Source organism: Corvus hawaiiensis, chromosome 1, assembly GCF_020740725.1.
Source record: "Corvus hawaiiensis isolate bCorHaw1 chromosome 1, bCorHaw1.pri.cur, whole genome shotgun sequence".
Lineage (NCBI taxonomy): Eukaryota > Metazoa > Chordata > Aves > Passeriformes > Corvidae > Corvus > Corvus hawaiiensis.
In genome coordinates, this window is record NC_063213.1 from 9,562,525 (window position 1) to 9,579,884 (window position 17,360).

The 17,360-nt window shown below is 36.7% G+C and overlaps 1 protein-coding gene across 5 annotated transcripts in view; it reads right to left on the reverse strand.

Moving 5' to 3' along the window:
* NCAPG2 (non-SMC condensin II complex subunit G2) overlaps window positions 1-17,360 on the reverse strand; it is a 47,250-nt gene that overhangs the window by 15,285 nt on the left and 14,605 nt on the right. For all 5 annotated transcript variants that reach the window (XM_048327555.1, XM_048327634.1, XM_048327466.1 and 2 more), the window contains exons 9-18: window positions 17,039-17,125; window positions 14,828-14,923; window positions 9,141-9,266; window positions 7,901-8,080; window positions 6,738-6,890; window positions 4,877-5,099; window positions 3,518-3,642; window positions 2,874-3,047; window positions 526-596; window positions 111-264 (exon numbers count right to left, since the gene is read on the reverse strand). In XM_048327555.1, the coding sequence (XP_048183512.1) occupies window positions 111-264; window positions 526-596; window positions 2,874-3,047; window positions 3,518-3,642; window positions 4,877-5,099; window positions 6,738-6,890; window positions 7,901-8,080; window positions 9,141-9,266; window positions 14,828-14,923; window positions 17,039-17,125 (1,389 nt within the window). The remainder of the gene's footprint in view (window positions 1-110; window positions 265-525; window positions 597-2,873; window positions 3,048-3,517; window positions 3,643-4,876; window positions 5,100-6,737; window positions 6,891-7,900; window positions 8,081-9,140; window positions 9,267-14,827; window positions 14,924-17,038; window positions 17,126-17,360) is intronic.

Genomic DNA, 17,360 nt, shown 5'->3' on the forward strand with positions numbered 1-17,360 from the left:
TTTCAAAGCAGAATAATATAGCATTAAAAAGTCTTATTCTATTAAAAAAAGCATGATGCCTTAATGCAATCTGGCAATTCCTTAATTCCCTGTTGTATGCATATACACACCTTTGTTGGGGTGAGTGTGTCAGACAGCCAATCACAGGCTAATTCCATAACGTGCCCCACTTGACCCCAGCGACACAGGCAGTCGATCAGGATACAATATTTGCTTTTGTCAGCTCCACTGTCGATATTTCTGAGTTTGGAAATCACACCACAACTTAAAAGAAAACAGACAACAAGATGTATTAACTTTACATCCATAAGTGCAGAAAAATCCAAAGAAAAACAATTAGTACAATACAAACAAAGGATTTACCAATGGCTTAGACAGACGTGAACATCACAAATTTTACTAACTTAACACAGTATTGGCTTAATTTATCCAAATGGGCATTTAATACATCAAGTAGTCAAAAATTAACAAATATAGCCAACAAGAAATTTCTTGTCATTCACAGTTTGGATTTCAAAACAGTACCTGAACGTAGGAATAGCAGCAGGGGGCATAAAGGATGCCAGAATAACCAATGGAGTCATGCACCGCTCATCCTAGGATAAAAGAATTACATTCTATGACATAAATGTACAGGCACACACATGCAAGCAAAACCAAAGAGTAGTACTGAAAAAGTATGATTAAATTTTCTCAGATTAAGGATTTGCCTTTTTCACTACAAATGGAACTGAAAGGAGCTCAAAACAATATGTGGCTTGCAATCTGAAATGTCTGATTCCCATTCTTGGAGGTCAATTATTGATTATTGTATCCTTCAGCTTTCTGACAAACTGCCAGAATAACTACCATGAATAGTCATGACTCCATTAGGTTAATAATCATTGCAAAACAAATAACAGCTCTACCTTACTTTTTTTCCCAGTAGTGACTAATGTTTAATTGCACAACCACGACACCACCAAATTCCTCTCAAGTAACCAGTGCCTTAAATGAATATTCATTCACATCACAAATTTATTAAAGGACTCTAAAGAAAAGGGTTCTTATGTAACAATGGTAATCTTTAATGGACTATTATTCATTACAATATGTCATAATACATGGTCTAGGCCACAACAATCTCACTCAGGTTATATAGAAACCAACCTATGTTAAGAACTCTTCAAAAATCATTTATTTCTATGTCCAAGCTTCATGAAAATAGCGAAATGAAATTATCACCTACTTAGCAATTCCAAGATCTAAAACCTTTTTTAAAGCTCGTATTTTTAAAGGAACATTTAAAATATATTTGTAGCTTTTTTAGGAAAGAGACAGGCTGCTTCTGTATGTTTGTAGCCTTTTAGGAACTAAGCCTCTGATGACAGTTCCTTTTAAATCCAAGCTGCTTACTCGCTTTAAGAATATCAAAGTCAAAGAGGTTGCTTGCTAAAGCTGGATCTTGTCTGTTCACCAGACCCTTTCAGAAGGGATGCTACATCCTCTACCAAAATAGATTTGGAATGCCTTTGACAACATCCAAATGCTTTCAGGGTAGAGACCATTTGGTGTATCTGTACTGCAGAATATTACAGAGCAATGAACTGCTTTTCACTCCCTGATTATCTAAAGCAAAGTTGCAGTGGAACAGCCACCATAATTCACGGTGCTTCAGCATAAAAGCCATCAACTAAGAAAAAGACATCCAGTAGATAATCCTTCCAAATGCACTCCGGGTGCAGCAGCCACTATTGGCCACTCTGATGATGGCATCCTCCTCAAGAATAACACTAAAACAATTACAGCAAAGAGACTGACAATTTGAAAATGACTGATTTTAATTAATTTAATTAATTGCCTGTATCAAACCAAAGCAATAAGTAAGAGCATCATCAGATCATTGGAGAGTAGATTCAAATTAGCAGAAACCTCAGAATCACAGAATGGTTTGGGTTGGAAGGGACCTTAGAGACGATCTTATTCCAATCACCCTGCCAAGGACAGGGACACCTTGCACTAGACCAGGTTGTTCCAAGCCCCATCTAACCTGGTGTTGAACACTGCCAGGGATGGGGCATCCACAGCTTCTCTGGACAACCTGTGCCAGTGTCTCACCACCCTCACAATAAAGAATTTCTTCCTAATATTTAATCTAAATATACTTTATTTTAGTTTTAATCCATTCCCCCTTGTCCTATCACCACGTGCTCTTGTAAAAAGTCCCTCTCTGTCTTTCTTGCAGGCTCCCTTCAGGGACTGGAAGGCTGCAATTAGGTAACCCCAAAGCCTTCTCTTTCCGGGCTGAACAATCCCAATTCTTTTAGCCTTCCCCTTTAGGAGAGGTGCTCCATCCCTCTAATCAGCTTGGTGGCCATTCTTTGGACTCACTCCAGCAGGTCAGCAGGACACATTTGGCTTTCTGGGCTGCAAGTGCACTCTGCCACCTCATATTCAGTGAAAAAGGAGCCTCAGCTGCTTCAGTTGTAGCTGAATCATAAGAAGTGGTGCTGGTGGAAGAGTCTGGGCGACAGTGGGTAGAAAAACATATGGACTCTAATGGACACTGAGTATTTATTCTACAACAGCACATTTGCATTTACTGTTTTCCCAAAGTTCCAAAACATTCAAAAGAATAAAACCCTAGAAAAACCTTACAAGAGAGCAATTTATTGCATCAGTATTTCTGAGCTGACTATTTAGATAATGGTTCATTTGTCAGACACTGCAGCTGGAGAATAGTTTCTATCCATTTGTGGGATTCCAAGAAACTTGCTGTTGTTTGTGGTTTATAGCAACAATGAAAAAGAATACTTAATGCCATAAAAATAGATAAAAGACATAAAACATGAAAGCATCTGAAGAAAATACAGGAAAATCTAGGCTTTCTTTACCTGAAATACTTTAAAATATTCAGGAAGTACAGAAGCAAACTTCCTGATAGCATAATCTTTGGCATCTTCATTGTGATCTAGTGCTCTGTAGATACTTCTCCAGAGTATTACAGTGATCTCCAACAAACTTGCCATGCTGGCCACATCATTTACTGACAGCACATTATCCAACACCTGAAATACAAACACTTAGATGATATTACCCTTTTCAAATAGAAATTTAAGTTAAAATAAGGCTTAAAAAACCACTGAAAATCCTTCTAGTCACTTTACAAAGGCATTGTGGTTGCTATAGACCATGAACTCCACAATTCAGTCTTGCTCTCTCTCTAACTTCACATATCTTACAATGGTAATTTAAAAAATAATTTAACTGCAAAACCAAACCACTTTATAATCAGTACTGGAATTAGGCAAGTATTAATTTAAAATATGCTTCATATTCCTTCTATCTTATTCTAGCTACTTGACCAAATTTCTGCTATCACAAGACATGAAAACCCAATAATGGCAGTTCCCCCACTTGCAGTACCACAGATGCCCAAGGGCTTTCCTTTAGACTTCTGTCATATCATTCACTGCCTATGTCTCAAGCACCACTGAAAAGAAGTTACCAGAATTTAGCATAAAGTGGACTTTCTTACACTTTTGTTCTCCTTTTCACTTCCATCTTCATCATCATCATCATTCCCACTATCATGAAGACTCTCCTTCCTTGCTTTCTGGATGCAGGCATTCAAGCAGCGCCGAATAGTGAGCATCAATTTAGCTACATTTAAACAGAAGAGAAATAAATTAGACATTTACTATTTGCTAAGAATTATGCTAATAAATGCTTCTAATTATAATGCTGGAAAGCCAGTATGAAAAAGTAGGCAACAGAACCAGAAAGAGCTAGGAAAGAAAGGAGAAAAATTTCTTGTAAAGGAAATGGAAAAAACATGAACATATTTTATATCCTCAAGTCTGAAGAAGAAATGGCAACATTACATCAGGTTCTGTAATTTTATTGTTAAAACAGTATACTAAAAAAAACCCCAAAAAAACCACCACCTTATCAAATCAGAATCAGAGTAAGCTCCTAGAACTCCTACATTTAATCTGGCTGAACTGTTAACTTAATGAACCACATTCAAGAACACATTCCCTCCTATGTCAACTCCCATTCCCTTCTATGTCAATTTCCATTCTTTGGAAAAGATGTCATAGCCCAACCATTGCACTCCTGAACAAGGAGCTCAGCTCTAGAAAAGGTGAAAGGGTTATGCCCACTCTGGTGGAAGTACAAGGTGATTCCATAACTGTGATTTCATAACTACCTTATCAAGGTGATCAGCTGGGAGGCAACGGTTTGGGCATTTCAACCAAGTCACTCCATGCTGATTACTTGGGTTTTATCAGAACTCCTCTGAAAAAAAATTTTCCTGATTTTACTTGGTTCAATAGCACTTTTCCAAAAAGCAGTGACATTCTGGGCAGCACATGCCCTCTTCACTGAAACTTTCTGAAGGAGGACTTTTTAGATTTTCTCTGAGCAACTTGAAAATATTGATCCATAAATCCCACATAACCAGATTATCCGATGTAAACATTTTTTCAGTTTCTGTAGAATCTTTCACATGAAGTTCTCAAATCACGTAAGGCACCAGGGTATTTTGCTACCCTATTTCTACATAAGAAATAGGTATCAACTGAGATAGTTTTAAGGTATGTGTGGGGAGAAAGGGGAACAGAGGGACCAGGTACCACCACTGGCTGGAGTGTACAGTACAGCATCTAAGAGCAGAAATGAAAAGCTTTGATCTCCTCATTGTTGAAGAAGATGATGACTTTGCCAGCAGTGCTTATTGCTGGTGTCCTGAATTTCAGAAACTACGAACTAGTATTATACTAAGACCAAAAAATCTAGCAAAAATGTACCACTGTTACAGGAAAAAGAAAGAAAATCATTTACATGGTGTGGTATCAGTAATTCCACAAACTCACAAGGTTTTGCACTTTACCTATATTGGTGGGGGCAGTAAATTCATAAGCGTATTGATAGAACTTCCTGGCTGCTGCTGGATTCATCTGGATCAGAGCGACACAGCGCTCACACCACACATCCTCGGGCTGGTTAATGGGGAAGAAGGAGTTCATCAGGAGGTTCACGATGCGCCGCGACACAGGCCGAGAATCGGCTTCAAGGCGAGACAGAAGATGCTCCATGGGACAGATATTCCAGAACTTTTTAAAGTGAGAAAAAGATATTAAAAGGAGTTTTAAAAAAATAGAGGAAAAAACCATCACCTTCATCAAGTGATTTCCATGTCAATGGTCTAAACAAGTATAAGGAGCATTTACCAGAAAAACATGAGCATTTTTTATATTTACTGAACACCAACATGTACTGGAGGTCACATTCTGCTGCAATAATGTTATTTTGCTGTTCTGATGTTTCTGGTTTTCTAAATTTCCTCATATCTCTGACTCACTGGCAAAATTGTGGTTCAAGCAATTTCAGTTCAATACGTATGCAATACTAATGCAATTCCATAGATACAGGGAAGAACTCTACAAGGATATCACAATAAAATACAATTATTTTTCATTATGTGCCATGTTTCATATTCTCCTTACAGGACAAAGTAGGACCAAACTACTTTCAAGTATTGTATACACCTTAAAAACCTGTATAGATCAACCCCCTTTCCAAAACCATCCCAAGCCCTACATTACTAAATACTGAATGCATCCCATTCTTAGCCGAGCTCTAGTTTATTTGTAACACAGAAGTCAAAGGCTATGAAATTCAGAAAGACTACACAGATGTTATGCCAGCAGTAACACTACATTTGTAATTTCTCTGAGAAGATTCTGAATTAATTATGTTGGACAATTTCAAATTAAAACAAAAAATCAAAAAGAAAGTATTTTTCAATGCCAAGAAACCTATTTGACTCTTGAGTAGCAATATTTGCAGCAGTTCATTACCCTGCAAATTCAAACTATGGACGCCCCTATTAGAACTGCCATAAAGAGTAAGTTTGAAGTGATCCCAGGACTTAGCAGAGATACATATTACAGTTTTTAAATCAATAGGAAGTTACTGAAAAACATCTAACACTTACTACGATTTTTTTTTCTTTATGTAAACCTGATCCTTCCTTCCCACCAAAAATCCCTGACACTGAGAATTATCTTTCTTCTCTGTCTTTAATGGCAGCGAATTCAGAATAATTCACAAACCAAGTGACCTCAGCCACTCTTTGTATGGCTTCCCCCCCTAGACCCTTCATCTTCTTCACAGCTTTCCTTTGGATGCTTTCTAATAGTTTTATGTCTTTATTGGGCTTAGCAAGGACAAAAACACAGCTAAATTAAAATATAAAATTGAAATTAAGAAACTATTAACAGTAGAGAGTGGAATAAGAGCTCAAAGGTGCTATAATGTAATGCTTGTGGCTGGAAAGTATCACCCTAAATAAGACTCCACAGCAGAACATAAAATGCATTCAAAATTACTATAAAAAGACACCAAAATCCCGAGGGATGTGCCCACAAAATACAGACATTACAAAAACAGGAGAATCAAAGCAAAAAAGCTACTGGGGAAAGGTGTTAAGCATTTAGAAGAGTCCTGCCCTGAGCTGGGCAGCCAAGGGAAGTGCGGTTGTACCACTGCTCTGCCCCACACATCCACAGAGAGAACAAGGGCCCACAGAGTACTCAAGATACCACAAATCTAAAAGTATCACTACAGCAAAGCAGGTATTTCTTTCCTTTTAGGAACACCACAGCAGTCTCAAAATGTACTTTTTTTTTTTTTTAAATAAATGCCTTGATTTTGTCTCCTTGCTACTTATCAAACATCACTTGTCCTACCTTAGCAGCCTTGGTAGCCTTCACTTTCAGCAGCATATCCACAAAAGCCACCCGCACTTTCTCGGAATTGTCATGAAGACTGTGTTTGGTTGCAGGCAGGAGATGTTCCAGCAGTGGGTGACTTAGCTTGTTCTCCAAAATTATTGGTAGGCACTAAAAAAACCAAAACCAAATACAGAAAGAGCTGAAAAATAGTTAGCTAAAAATTGTTGAAGAGGACCACGACATTTCTCAGGTTAAATAAAGCAGGGACAGATACTGTGAATGCTTATTTTTCTTGTAATACTTCAGTAAAAACTGCTTTGATTATTTCAAATTTACAGTGAATTGTGCTCAGTGAACTCACTTCAGCTGAATCAGATCTACACGGAGACCATGGTCTTGCCCTCTACCTGAGGGCACACTGTATAGTATCAGCTCTCTAAAATACACTGATTTCAAATTAAAAACACATCTATTTGTTACCAATTTGTTTTTAAATCAGCACTTTCTGCTTATCCAGTATAGCTCCCCCATGAAGCAGTAGTGGAGCAAGTGAAGATTAACAGGACGACAGCTTCAATTTAAGGTTGAACTGACACAGACACAAAATCTTCAAGTGAAAATGCTGCTTAGGGAGTTCATTTTTCTGTCCGAGCTATCAGTTATTTCTCACATGCCAGAAAGATGTAGATGAACTAATTCTAACATACTGAGCAATGCAGAGGAGGAGGCATCCCCAGACAAACTGTGGAATTACATCCATCCAAACCTCAGACACACAAAAGTGGAGTACAAAATCCTAATTGTGCATGTCTTGGGGTGCGTTAAAGCCAGTGACATAGGAACATCCTGGAACCTGTCTATTTATATTTTCAAGCCTAACCATCATTTCTAATAGCTAAAAAAACTAAATTATCGGGTCCAAACTGTGTGTGTACAACTGGAAATTCAAAATGGTTGAGTCAGAAAGCAAATCAGTTACTATTTTAAATGGCATTTTTGTATTTCAAACATGGCTTTTATGAAATGTGCAAGACTTTCATGTATTAGGAATTCTACTGCCTAAGACGTTTAGTAGAACAAGTAATCTCCTTGATTTAAAGTGGCCTATACTAGAAACCTGTACATCAAATAAAATATAAAAATGACAATCATGATTTTAAATTTAGAAAAACATTTACTTTAAAAACACAGCATCGAACATCAGCAGATGTTATATCACATGCCAGCTCTCCAGTTATCTTTTTTAAAAGATCAGCAAGAATTGTCGGAGGAATCATCTCCCAGTATTTGGATGTTATCTGAGTAACTCCAAGTATCCCTGTAGAGCGGACAACTGGATGAGGATCTTCTAAGAGACTCTAAAACAAACAGAAGAAGAATACTGTGAGCATATGGATTATTGTAGCTCTACTGCTGTTTGACATGAGCCTATCATAAACAAAATGCATTCCTTTTAGTAATTATGAAAATTGTCATACAATAAAAGAACTGTAATATTAATAGTCCCTCAAGGCATTTTATGATAAAGAAACCAAGGAAATTTAAATCAGAAGCAAAATTAAGATAACTATTGACCAACTTTTTTAATTGGGCTTTTGAATTTTTTTTTTAAATAAACAAAATTGAATACCTTTTAGTAATTATGAAAATTGTCATACAATAAAAGAACTGTAATATTAATAGTGCCTCAAGGCATTTTATGATAAAGAAACCAAGGAAATTTAAATCAGAAGCAAAATTAAGATAACTATTGACCAACTTTTTTAATTGGGCTTTTGAATTTTTTTTTTAAATAAATCAAGTCTTGCATTTGTGACTTAATTAAGAATATTTAGACTTTTACTTATATGAGTCTACACTGATCACTGTTCCTAGGAAATGACAAATAAACTCTGAAATTCATTCAATTATCTGATGTTTACTGAAGAATCCCCAAAGATTTTCTTAATGAAAACACTATGTCCATTCTCACCCATCTAGACTGGTAAGGAGATTTTTAGGTTATCTCCATTATACTTAATTTCAGAAGCATTTAGTAACACAGTACTGAACTTTCATTGAATGCTTCCATAGTAACTATGAAGCTCTCTCCCCCAGTCCAAGGTTAAATAAGGATCAAGATCCATTATTCATGTGTTCAATCTTTCAAAGGCATCTCTCATTCACAGATTAATGAGTTACAAACCAAAATATTTTCTTTTGAGAGTTTAAAGTGGTAGATAGCATCTGCAGAAAACATACTACAGAAATTTAAAATATTAGTTTATTTTTGTATTTTCTGCACCACAGAACTCTATTTCCCTACAAATACTATCCAGAAGTTCTATAAATTTTAATTGCATCAACATTTAATCTTATTTTTTGAGTTAGCTTTGATAAAAGTTTCATTTTTAACATTTCAGTTTCATTAAAACTTACAAAAAGTTCTTCAAACTGTTTCTGAATTTCATTGTCCATCTCTTCAACCTTAAAACTGGGATCACGAACAGGAAAAGCATCAATGAACAAAAATGCTGCATTTGCTCGAACTTCTGAGTTTTGGGCCTGTTACAATGGAGGAAAAATATTTTTTCCATAAGGACAGACTGTTAATATCCAAAGGTATGTATCCTGTCAAACACTGTTCTCCAAACATTTTAACAAGTTAAGTGTTTTTAATTAAGTAGATGGAAAAGATGAATTTATAAATGGATAGAAGAACCTAAAGTCACATACGAGTTTTAATGTTTTACCTTATATTTCTGCCCATTCAGTAAAACCTGAGTTATTGTTACAATCAGCTTTCAAAGCATATCAGCTTCAATGGCCCTGAGGAATCACAGTCAGAGTTCTCCTGCTTTCTGTAATGCTGAATAAATTAAAGGCAGCTGGGATTTCTGTTGGTGCCCTTAAAGCTCCTCTTCAGGACAGAAGACTCTTGAATTCAATCAGATTGAATTAATTAACTTGCTTGTCAAGAGACGGGTGATTTAATTGAAAAGCTCAAGCCTATTGCTTCAAGAAAATAGTATTTAGTAACTAAGTACCAGAAAGCCTGGAGAGTAACTTATCCAGCAAAAACATAAAAACATACTCATTTCTGCATCTCTGCACATAAGTAATAGCACCATGTTCTGAGGTCCAGGCAACTCATCAAAAATCTATGGGAAGCCTCTCAACCCTCAGAGATTTTACCACATTCAAGTTTTCTATGTACTCCACTACGTATTTTACTGGTTGTAGAACCCCAAATGCAAAAAAAAAAAAAAAAAAAAAAAAAGAAAAAGGTGCATAATTAGACATTCATTCAGTGAAAGATAATTGACTCAGTGAACTCTTGAAGGACAGAAAAAGAGAGCAGGCAATAAAAAGATGAAGAAATTCAAGGCATCTGTCTTGGGGTGACTTTACGATGTGTATCCCATATCACTGCCCTATGCCCAGAAATTAATTTTTGTGCCTTTCTATGCCTTTAAACTGAGCCTGAGAAGGGGGAGGAAAACCTGAGCAAAACTTTTTCAAAGCAGTTTGCGGTTTGTTCAAGGTCACACAGAGACAGAGACTTTTTTTCAGCTGCGGCAGGAGAGTGAGAGGGAAGGGAAGCACCCGGATTGCTTTTCTTTCCAGCCAGCAGTTTTTTTTCCTCAGCTCCTTTTCCTCCAGAGAGTTGAACTTTTGTTTTCCTGGGACTTCATTTTTTTCCTTTTCTCTCTGCTGGACTGTTTCAACATCAGAATACATTGGGAGGACTTTCCACTGAGGCCTTGGTCCTGGAGGTGGGCCCACCACCCCGTCCCAGCTCCAAGAAGAGGGAGAGAGAGATCTACAGAAGGACTCTGAATTTTCCCCCAGGTTTCTCTCAGCAGAGCGGGAGGTTTTATCATTTAGCATTATTATCCTTTTCCTGTGTGTTTGTTAAATAAATAGTTTTTATCTCTTTCACTTTCCTTCAAGGAAAATTTATTTTTTCCCGAACCTGGTGGGGGAGGGGTGGTTGTAGCCTGCCTTCTCTCAGAGGATTTCTAAATTTGGCCAAACCGGAACAGCATCACAAGGAGAAAGCTGAAATCTAACCACCAAACTGCATTTATCAAAGCAGTGCAGTGATTCAGAGCCTCTGCTGACTTCTCCTGGAAAGAAGAGAAGGAAGAATTTTGTCCAGATTTTGGGTCCAATGAAAAAAAACCTCTCTCAATACAACTAGCAAAGTAGGCCTAATTTTAACAGCAAGATGAGACAGGTTGGGTGTTGGGGAAGATGAAACAGGAAAGCCTTATAAATATGATTGCCTGACAAAAGATTTTGGGAATATGAAAACTACAGGCAACATCGAAATGAAAGCCACTTTTGAAATACCAAGTCTTAGTTACTGAACAACTAGAAAACAATGGTATGGCCACTGAAGTAATCCCCTCTTGATGGAACAATATCCTCTGCTTGCAGGCAGGTCCAAGGGTCAGAGCAGACCCTACTAGCTCAGCAGAAGGGGTCCAAAGAGTAGTTTTTAGAAGTTAAGATGTAACACTCTATGGTAATATAAGAACTCTTATAGGCTGTATGTAAATGCTATAGGATTTGTATCTTGTATTAGATTGGTTAGTGACAATTAGAATATTCAGTACAGAAGATGATTTATTGTATTGTAACCAGGACTTCACACATTTTTATTCCACTCTCTCTCTCACTCCACTCCACTCTCTCTCTCTCTCTCTCTCTTTACTTACTCGCTTACTCTCTTGCTCTCCTGGGCCTGCTCCAAGCTGCGGCTGGCAGCTCTAAGCAGTGCCCCTGTACCCACGCCCTTTGCAATAAACCCCATGTTCCAAGATCTGACTTCAGAGATCTCTCGTCTCCGTCCGTCCCGACCGTCCGACCCCCACCAAAGCTCCCGCAGTCAGGGAATCTCTTGATTATTCTAATAATCTCATTTTGTTCTTCCCTTGTCATAAAGCACATTGAAATCAAAGGCAGGGAAAAGAAACACGGCAATAACCATGTAATATTTAGACTTGAATAAACTAATGACAAATAAAACCAGAAAAACACAAAAGAAATGAGCAACAATTACTTCATTTACAATCTGTTTTGGGTTTCTCTTCTTGACCAATCCTGATATGGTGGAGTAGAACCAAAACATTCCATATTCTTCAAGTCAACAAAATTAATAGGAATTCTAAACTGAATACTACAAAAGCAAATAAAGCCCATACATACAGTCGTTAGTTAGGGATTTGTGTTTTCCTTTGCTTATCACGGATCATGCAAACAGTTCAAAGGTGAGAAGATCATAATTCTTAATTCTAAGCTACGAAGCTGAGAAAATCCTTCAACTTTGAGCTTGTCTATATCAAGAATTAACACGTAACAAGATGATATGTGAATTCAGGGTGAAATAGCTCTTCTGCACTAACATTGCATGTGAAAATTAATTCAAATGTAGTTTTGTGCAATAACCTAGACCTTGTCTACCATAGCCATTCCAGAAAGTTAATTTCCATAACTTTTTAAGTACATTACACTGAATTCCATTAAAGTCACTTTTAATTCTGAACTGAGTACCCACAGTTCAAATTCCTGCCTTTAATTAACTGGAATTTATCCCAAATGTATTTGCATATTCAGGCTCGTACAACGTCTTCACAGAGGTAGAACCTAAGACTTTAAATTCATGGCCTGTTTTAATCCACACTGATTTTTCCAGGCCAGAGCCTGCAGTTATTTAAATGACTAATATTTCTTTACCATTACGCTTGTACTATTCTGAGGAACTTTCAGAACCTTTTTAAACAATATTTTAATTTTTTCTTCAGTTAATTTTCATGGCTTTCTTTTAAATTTTATCTGGTCTTACAGGTTCTGAAATTCACTTCAAACTATTTAAAACACTGCTTCCCCAGAACATGTTAGTTTAAATGTATGGGATGTTAAAAAAAAAATTAAAAAGACAACCAAACACACCACTTTAAAGGAGTCACTTCCTTCAACAGCTTGAATTCCTGGAGGAGTGGTTCTTGACTTTTTCAGCTTGATAAGAAATAGCTTAATCACTACTTACCTCACTCTAAATATCCATATTTTTATACCCATGTATCTTCTTATACTAACAGCCAATCACTACACATCTCTTTTAAGTTTGCATGACACTTGCTTTTCATAATAAGAACATGAAAAAAGATGGAGTTACATATGGGCTTATAACTATAAAAACTTAAAAGTTGCATCAAGGCTTATAAAGTACGTGTTGGTAAAAGCCTCAAAAGAAGTTGTGCAATCTAAGTATTTGCAAAACAAGCAATTTCAGAAGAAACAGAGAACTATGCATCACAAATGTGCATTCTCAGTTTAAAGATTGCAGAGATGCAATCAAGTGGTTTCAGGATGAACAGTTCTGGAATTTGGTGTATTCTTACAACTGAAGTATTTTTGCTTTCTGCAAGGAGAAGTAAACAGGCCTTGTATGTCCCTTCTGTTTCATAACCAGTGTTCTAGAACAGGATTTGTTCTTCACTATAATAAATTAGGGATATGGCTAAAATAGGAGCATCAAACTGGTTATCTAAAATTAAAGTGACATTTCAAGCTTTGGAGTAGAATCCATACACTAAGGACAGTTATAAGCTTCCCTTCTTAGTTCAGTATCTTAAACTACGGGTTCAAAATGCCAAATAATTCATGCAGTACTATATGATTTGTTCTAGCAATGGAACCATTAGCGATGTGAAAATCATGAACAGCAGCTGTTAAAAACTTCAACCACTTCTGGAATCAGGAATTCTCCCACTGTCTTGCTGCAGATCAATCATTAACCATTTTTTTCCCACAAGACACATCTTCTGTTATATTTCTCCAAATAAATGTATGCAGATTTAATAAGGTTTGACAGAATCTTCCTCCAAAGTACTCTAGTCCTACATTTGTGTCCTGGGCCTTGGAAAGTGACTACAACCCTCCACTGACAGACAGCAACTCCCTTAAGAATGGAATACTGTATTTTGTTAACTAACCAAAAATCAATTAAAACCCCTATTCTTTTTAGAGACAGAAGTGTAGAAATTAAAGGAAGCCATGCTTTGTAGCTATTTTTCTCTTGCACTAGGACATACACGTTTCATCCAGAAGGCTCCTTGCTTATATTAATTCTAAAGGGATGGGATCCAACCCTTACATAAGGCCAAACAAGATACTGGGTTAGCAATGACTGTTCATCTTCCCACCTCTACCAGAGGGTTCTGTTGAAACCAAACAGCTCTCAACTCCTTCCTGTAGCTCATAAAATCCATTGTAAAGAACTTTTTAAGTTAATAGTAAATACTTTCAACTTTGAGAATTTCAAATACCTTTCTCATGGCTAGAGAAGATGCAGTATGACTGACCAATAAATGAAATATGTTTACCAGAATTTCATTTGGCTGTATGTATACACTCTTACAAACAGGGATTTCACAATCTCAGACAAAATAAAAGCTGTTACCAAAGAAGGAAGCTTAGCTCATCTTAATCACAGAATGTAACTGAGTAGACAAACTGCAATAGGTTGCCATTAGTCTGTGCATTCAATCCATAGGAGGACATACACACACACACCAGAAAAGAAGTAAGAAATTTCATTCTGAGTGCACATCCATACCATGAATGTCTGTACATACAATCAAACTAGAATAAAAGTTTTTCTAAATTAAAACTCTAAGAAATTCATTGAGCTGTATTCTAAGGCTGGTAATTAATCAAAAGGTGAAACTAAAATATCCTCTGAACATTTCTGGCCTTGATCAATAAAACACTGATAATTCCCTAAAGATCTTGGAAAACAGAATACAAGATTACACAGAATTTTCAAATTGAGAAGGTAAGAATACCAAGTGCAATCCTGGAAAGCACTCTAGATACCTGTAAACAAAACTGGATTTTACAAATAAATTATATTAAAAAATTAGAATATTATTGTGCATGCTATGCCTAATTACAACTTGCAAAGTTACTCAGCTACATCTGTGATGTCAAACATTCATTTTGGGTTTTGTAGCTATTTCATTTTAAAAGCAAATAATAAAAACAGAAGATGTGGAAGGGACCCAAAATTTAATAGCTGGAGGAAGACAGTCCTATTTTCTGAAAAGGATAATTACCTTCAGTGCTCTCCAGAGGATGGGTTGATACAATCTATAGAGCATTTCTTCAACTCCTTGACGAACTTTACTTTGCTTATGAAAATAACTCAGCATCTAAGAAAAAAAAAAAAAAAACAGGCCCAAAACATTCAAGAAGTAGTAAGGGGTTGTCTCATTTAATAATTATGTAACATCAGTGTTTTCATACTATGGAAATGATAAAACTAAACATATTAATTGACCCTATATTTTACTGAAAAGTCTCAAAAATAGTAAAATTGATCTAATAAATATAATATTTTATAACTTTATAGAGTCAATAAGTTTGTATAAAGATCTACAACTAAGAAATAAACATGGCTAGAGATTTCACAGCAACAACTCATTTTTCATTATGGTAAAAAACTATTTTTAAAGTAACTGGCAGAAAGAGTTTGAAACCATGAAATTATGAACATCAGATAAATAAGCCTTTTCTCTGTTAAGAACAAAGGAACTTATTTGGTAAGTAGAATTATACAAATAAAAATGTACAAACCTAATACATTTTTTATGCATGGATGAAAAGCAAGTATCAGCACTCCTTGGGACTCAAAACTGTGCTTAATTAGCTAAAAATCCTGTTATTTTTGTATCTGAATTATGCAGAAAAGAAAGTGGAAGACCAGAGCAGAATACAAGAAAGGACATCATATAACTTGAAATGAAGAATTCCTCCACTCTAAACACTGGTCAGTTTGAGCTGTGTTCTAAGGTTGGTAATTAATCAGAAAGTGAGACAAGATCATCCTCTGAACATTTCTGGCCTTGATCAATACAGCACTGATAATTCCCAGAAGATCTTGGAAAACAGAATACAAGATTACAAAAAATTTGAAAAGAAGCTGACCCTCTAGTGGTCAGTTCAAATTTATTCCAAGACCTACTCCACTTGCAGCTCACACTCATATTTATTCACTGTCCTCTTTCAAGATCATAAGCCTCTGAGTCTGAAAACATGAAATGCTCTGTCAAAAGCCAGGAATCACAGAACAAGGGAAGCCTACAGCTATGAGAAAACAAAACAGAACAAACCTGCTAAAAAACCAACGCCAAAAATAAACAAAAAAACCCCAATATAACATTGTACACTCGTTATGTATGTCAAGCTATATAGTACACACATTTTACACTCTAGAGTCTGTGTATTTGGAAGGAGGCATGGGAGGGGAAGGGACATGGATCAAATACAAATGTCTTAAAAAGCTCTGTGGACTTCTCACTCTGCTTCAAATGTTCTGCCCATGACTAAAAGCCAGAGATGGACAACTAGAATCAAGGCTTGTCCCTATAAACATATATAAACCCCCTATATATAATAAAAATTTTAAAAGCCAAGTTTAATTTCAGACCCATCTACTAAGTTTGCCTCAAGAAGGTTGTGACTTTTCATCCCTATGATCATCTATGGAATGGTCAGTTCTGTAGGTAAAGAAAGCATAGACAACAGACAACAAAACTATTTCTGGCACTCTGGAAAATCCCCTTCTATTTCTACTTTTGAGCAGCAAAGAGAAGTCTGGTGCAAAACTATAAGCAGGTTCCTCCTACTGTTTCTCACAATGTGCTATTTTTTAAGTATTTGTGGTGGGTTGGCCCTAGTCACCAGCTAAGCACCCACAGCCATTCACACACTCCCTACTCAGTGGGGAAGAAAGAGAACTGGAAGACAAAAAGAAGTTCAGGGGTCAAGACAAAGACAGTTTAATAAATGAAGCAAAGATGACCAAAAGAATCCCCAAACAAGTGATGCAAACGCAATCACTCACTACCTGCCACAAGCAGACCAATATTCAGGCAGTCTCCAAGCAATGGCTACCTCCCAAGAACCCACTTTCCCTCAGTTTGCTGAGGGAATGATGGTTGTATGGCATGCAATATCCTTCTGGTCAATTTGGGTCAGCTGTCTCAGCTGTGACCTCCCAGCTTCTTGCTCATGCCCAGCCTAGCCCTACGGAACATGGGAGGAGAAAGACTTGAGACCACACAGGCACTGCTCAGCATCAACCAGAACACTGGTGTGCCACCAGGACACCAAACACAGCCCTATATAGGCTGCTATGAAGGAAAGCATTTCCATTCCAGCCACACCTGGTATAGTATTTTAGTATGAAATGGAAATTTTCCACTGTATAGCAACTGATCTCATTTTGATGCTACTAGCTCATGTCATGCTTTCCAGGAACTTACCTCTCTAACTTTAGAATGAACAGAAGAACTTCTGGGAAGATGAATTCCATGATGCATGAAATCCTGAATGCAGTTATATTCAAGTACCTACAGTACAAACACACACATGCTCCTGTTAACACAATAAAACAATAGTAACTACTGTAGCTGCACAGCAACCATATTTTTCCCTAAAACAAGCAACTGAAAATAGTATCTGGTATTATTTCTTACTTGGCTTCTGCTTGGCTCAAACTTTTCTATGCTCAGAGCCTCAGTCTGCCTCAACTGATTTTCAAAATTTCAGAATATACAATTAATCCAATAGTCAGAAGCTAAAGCA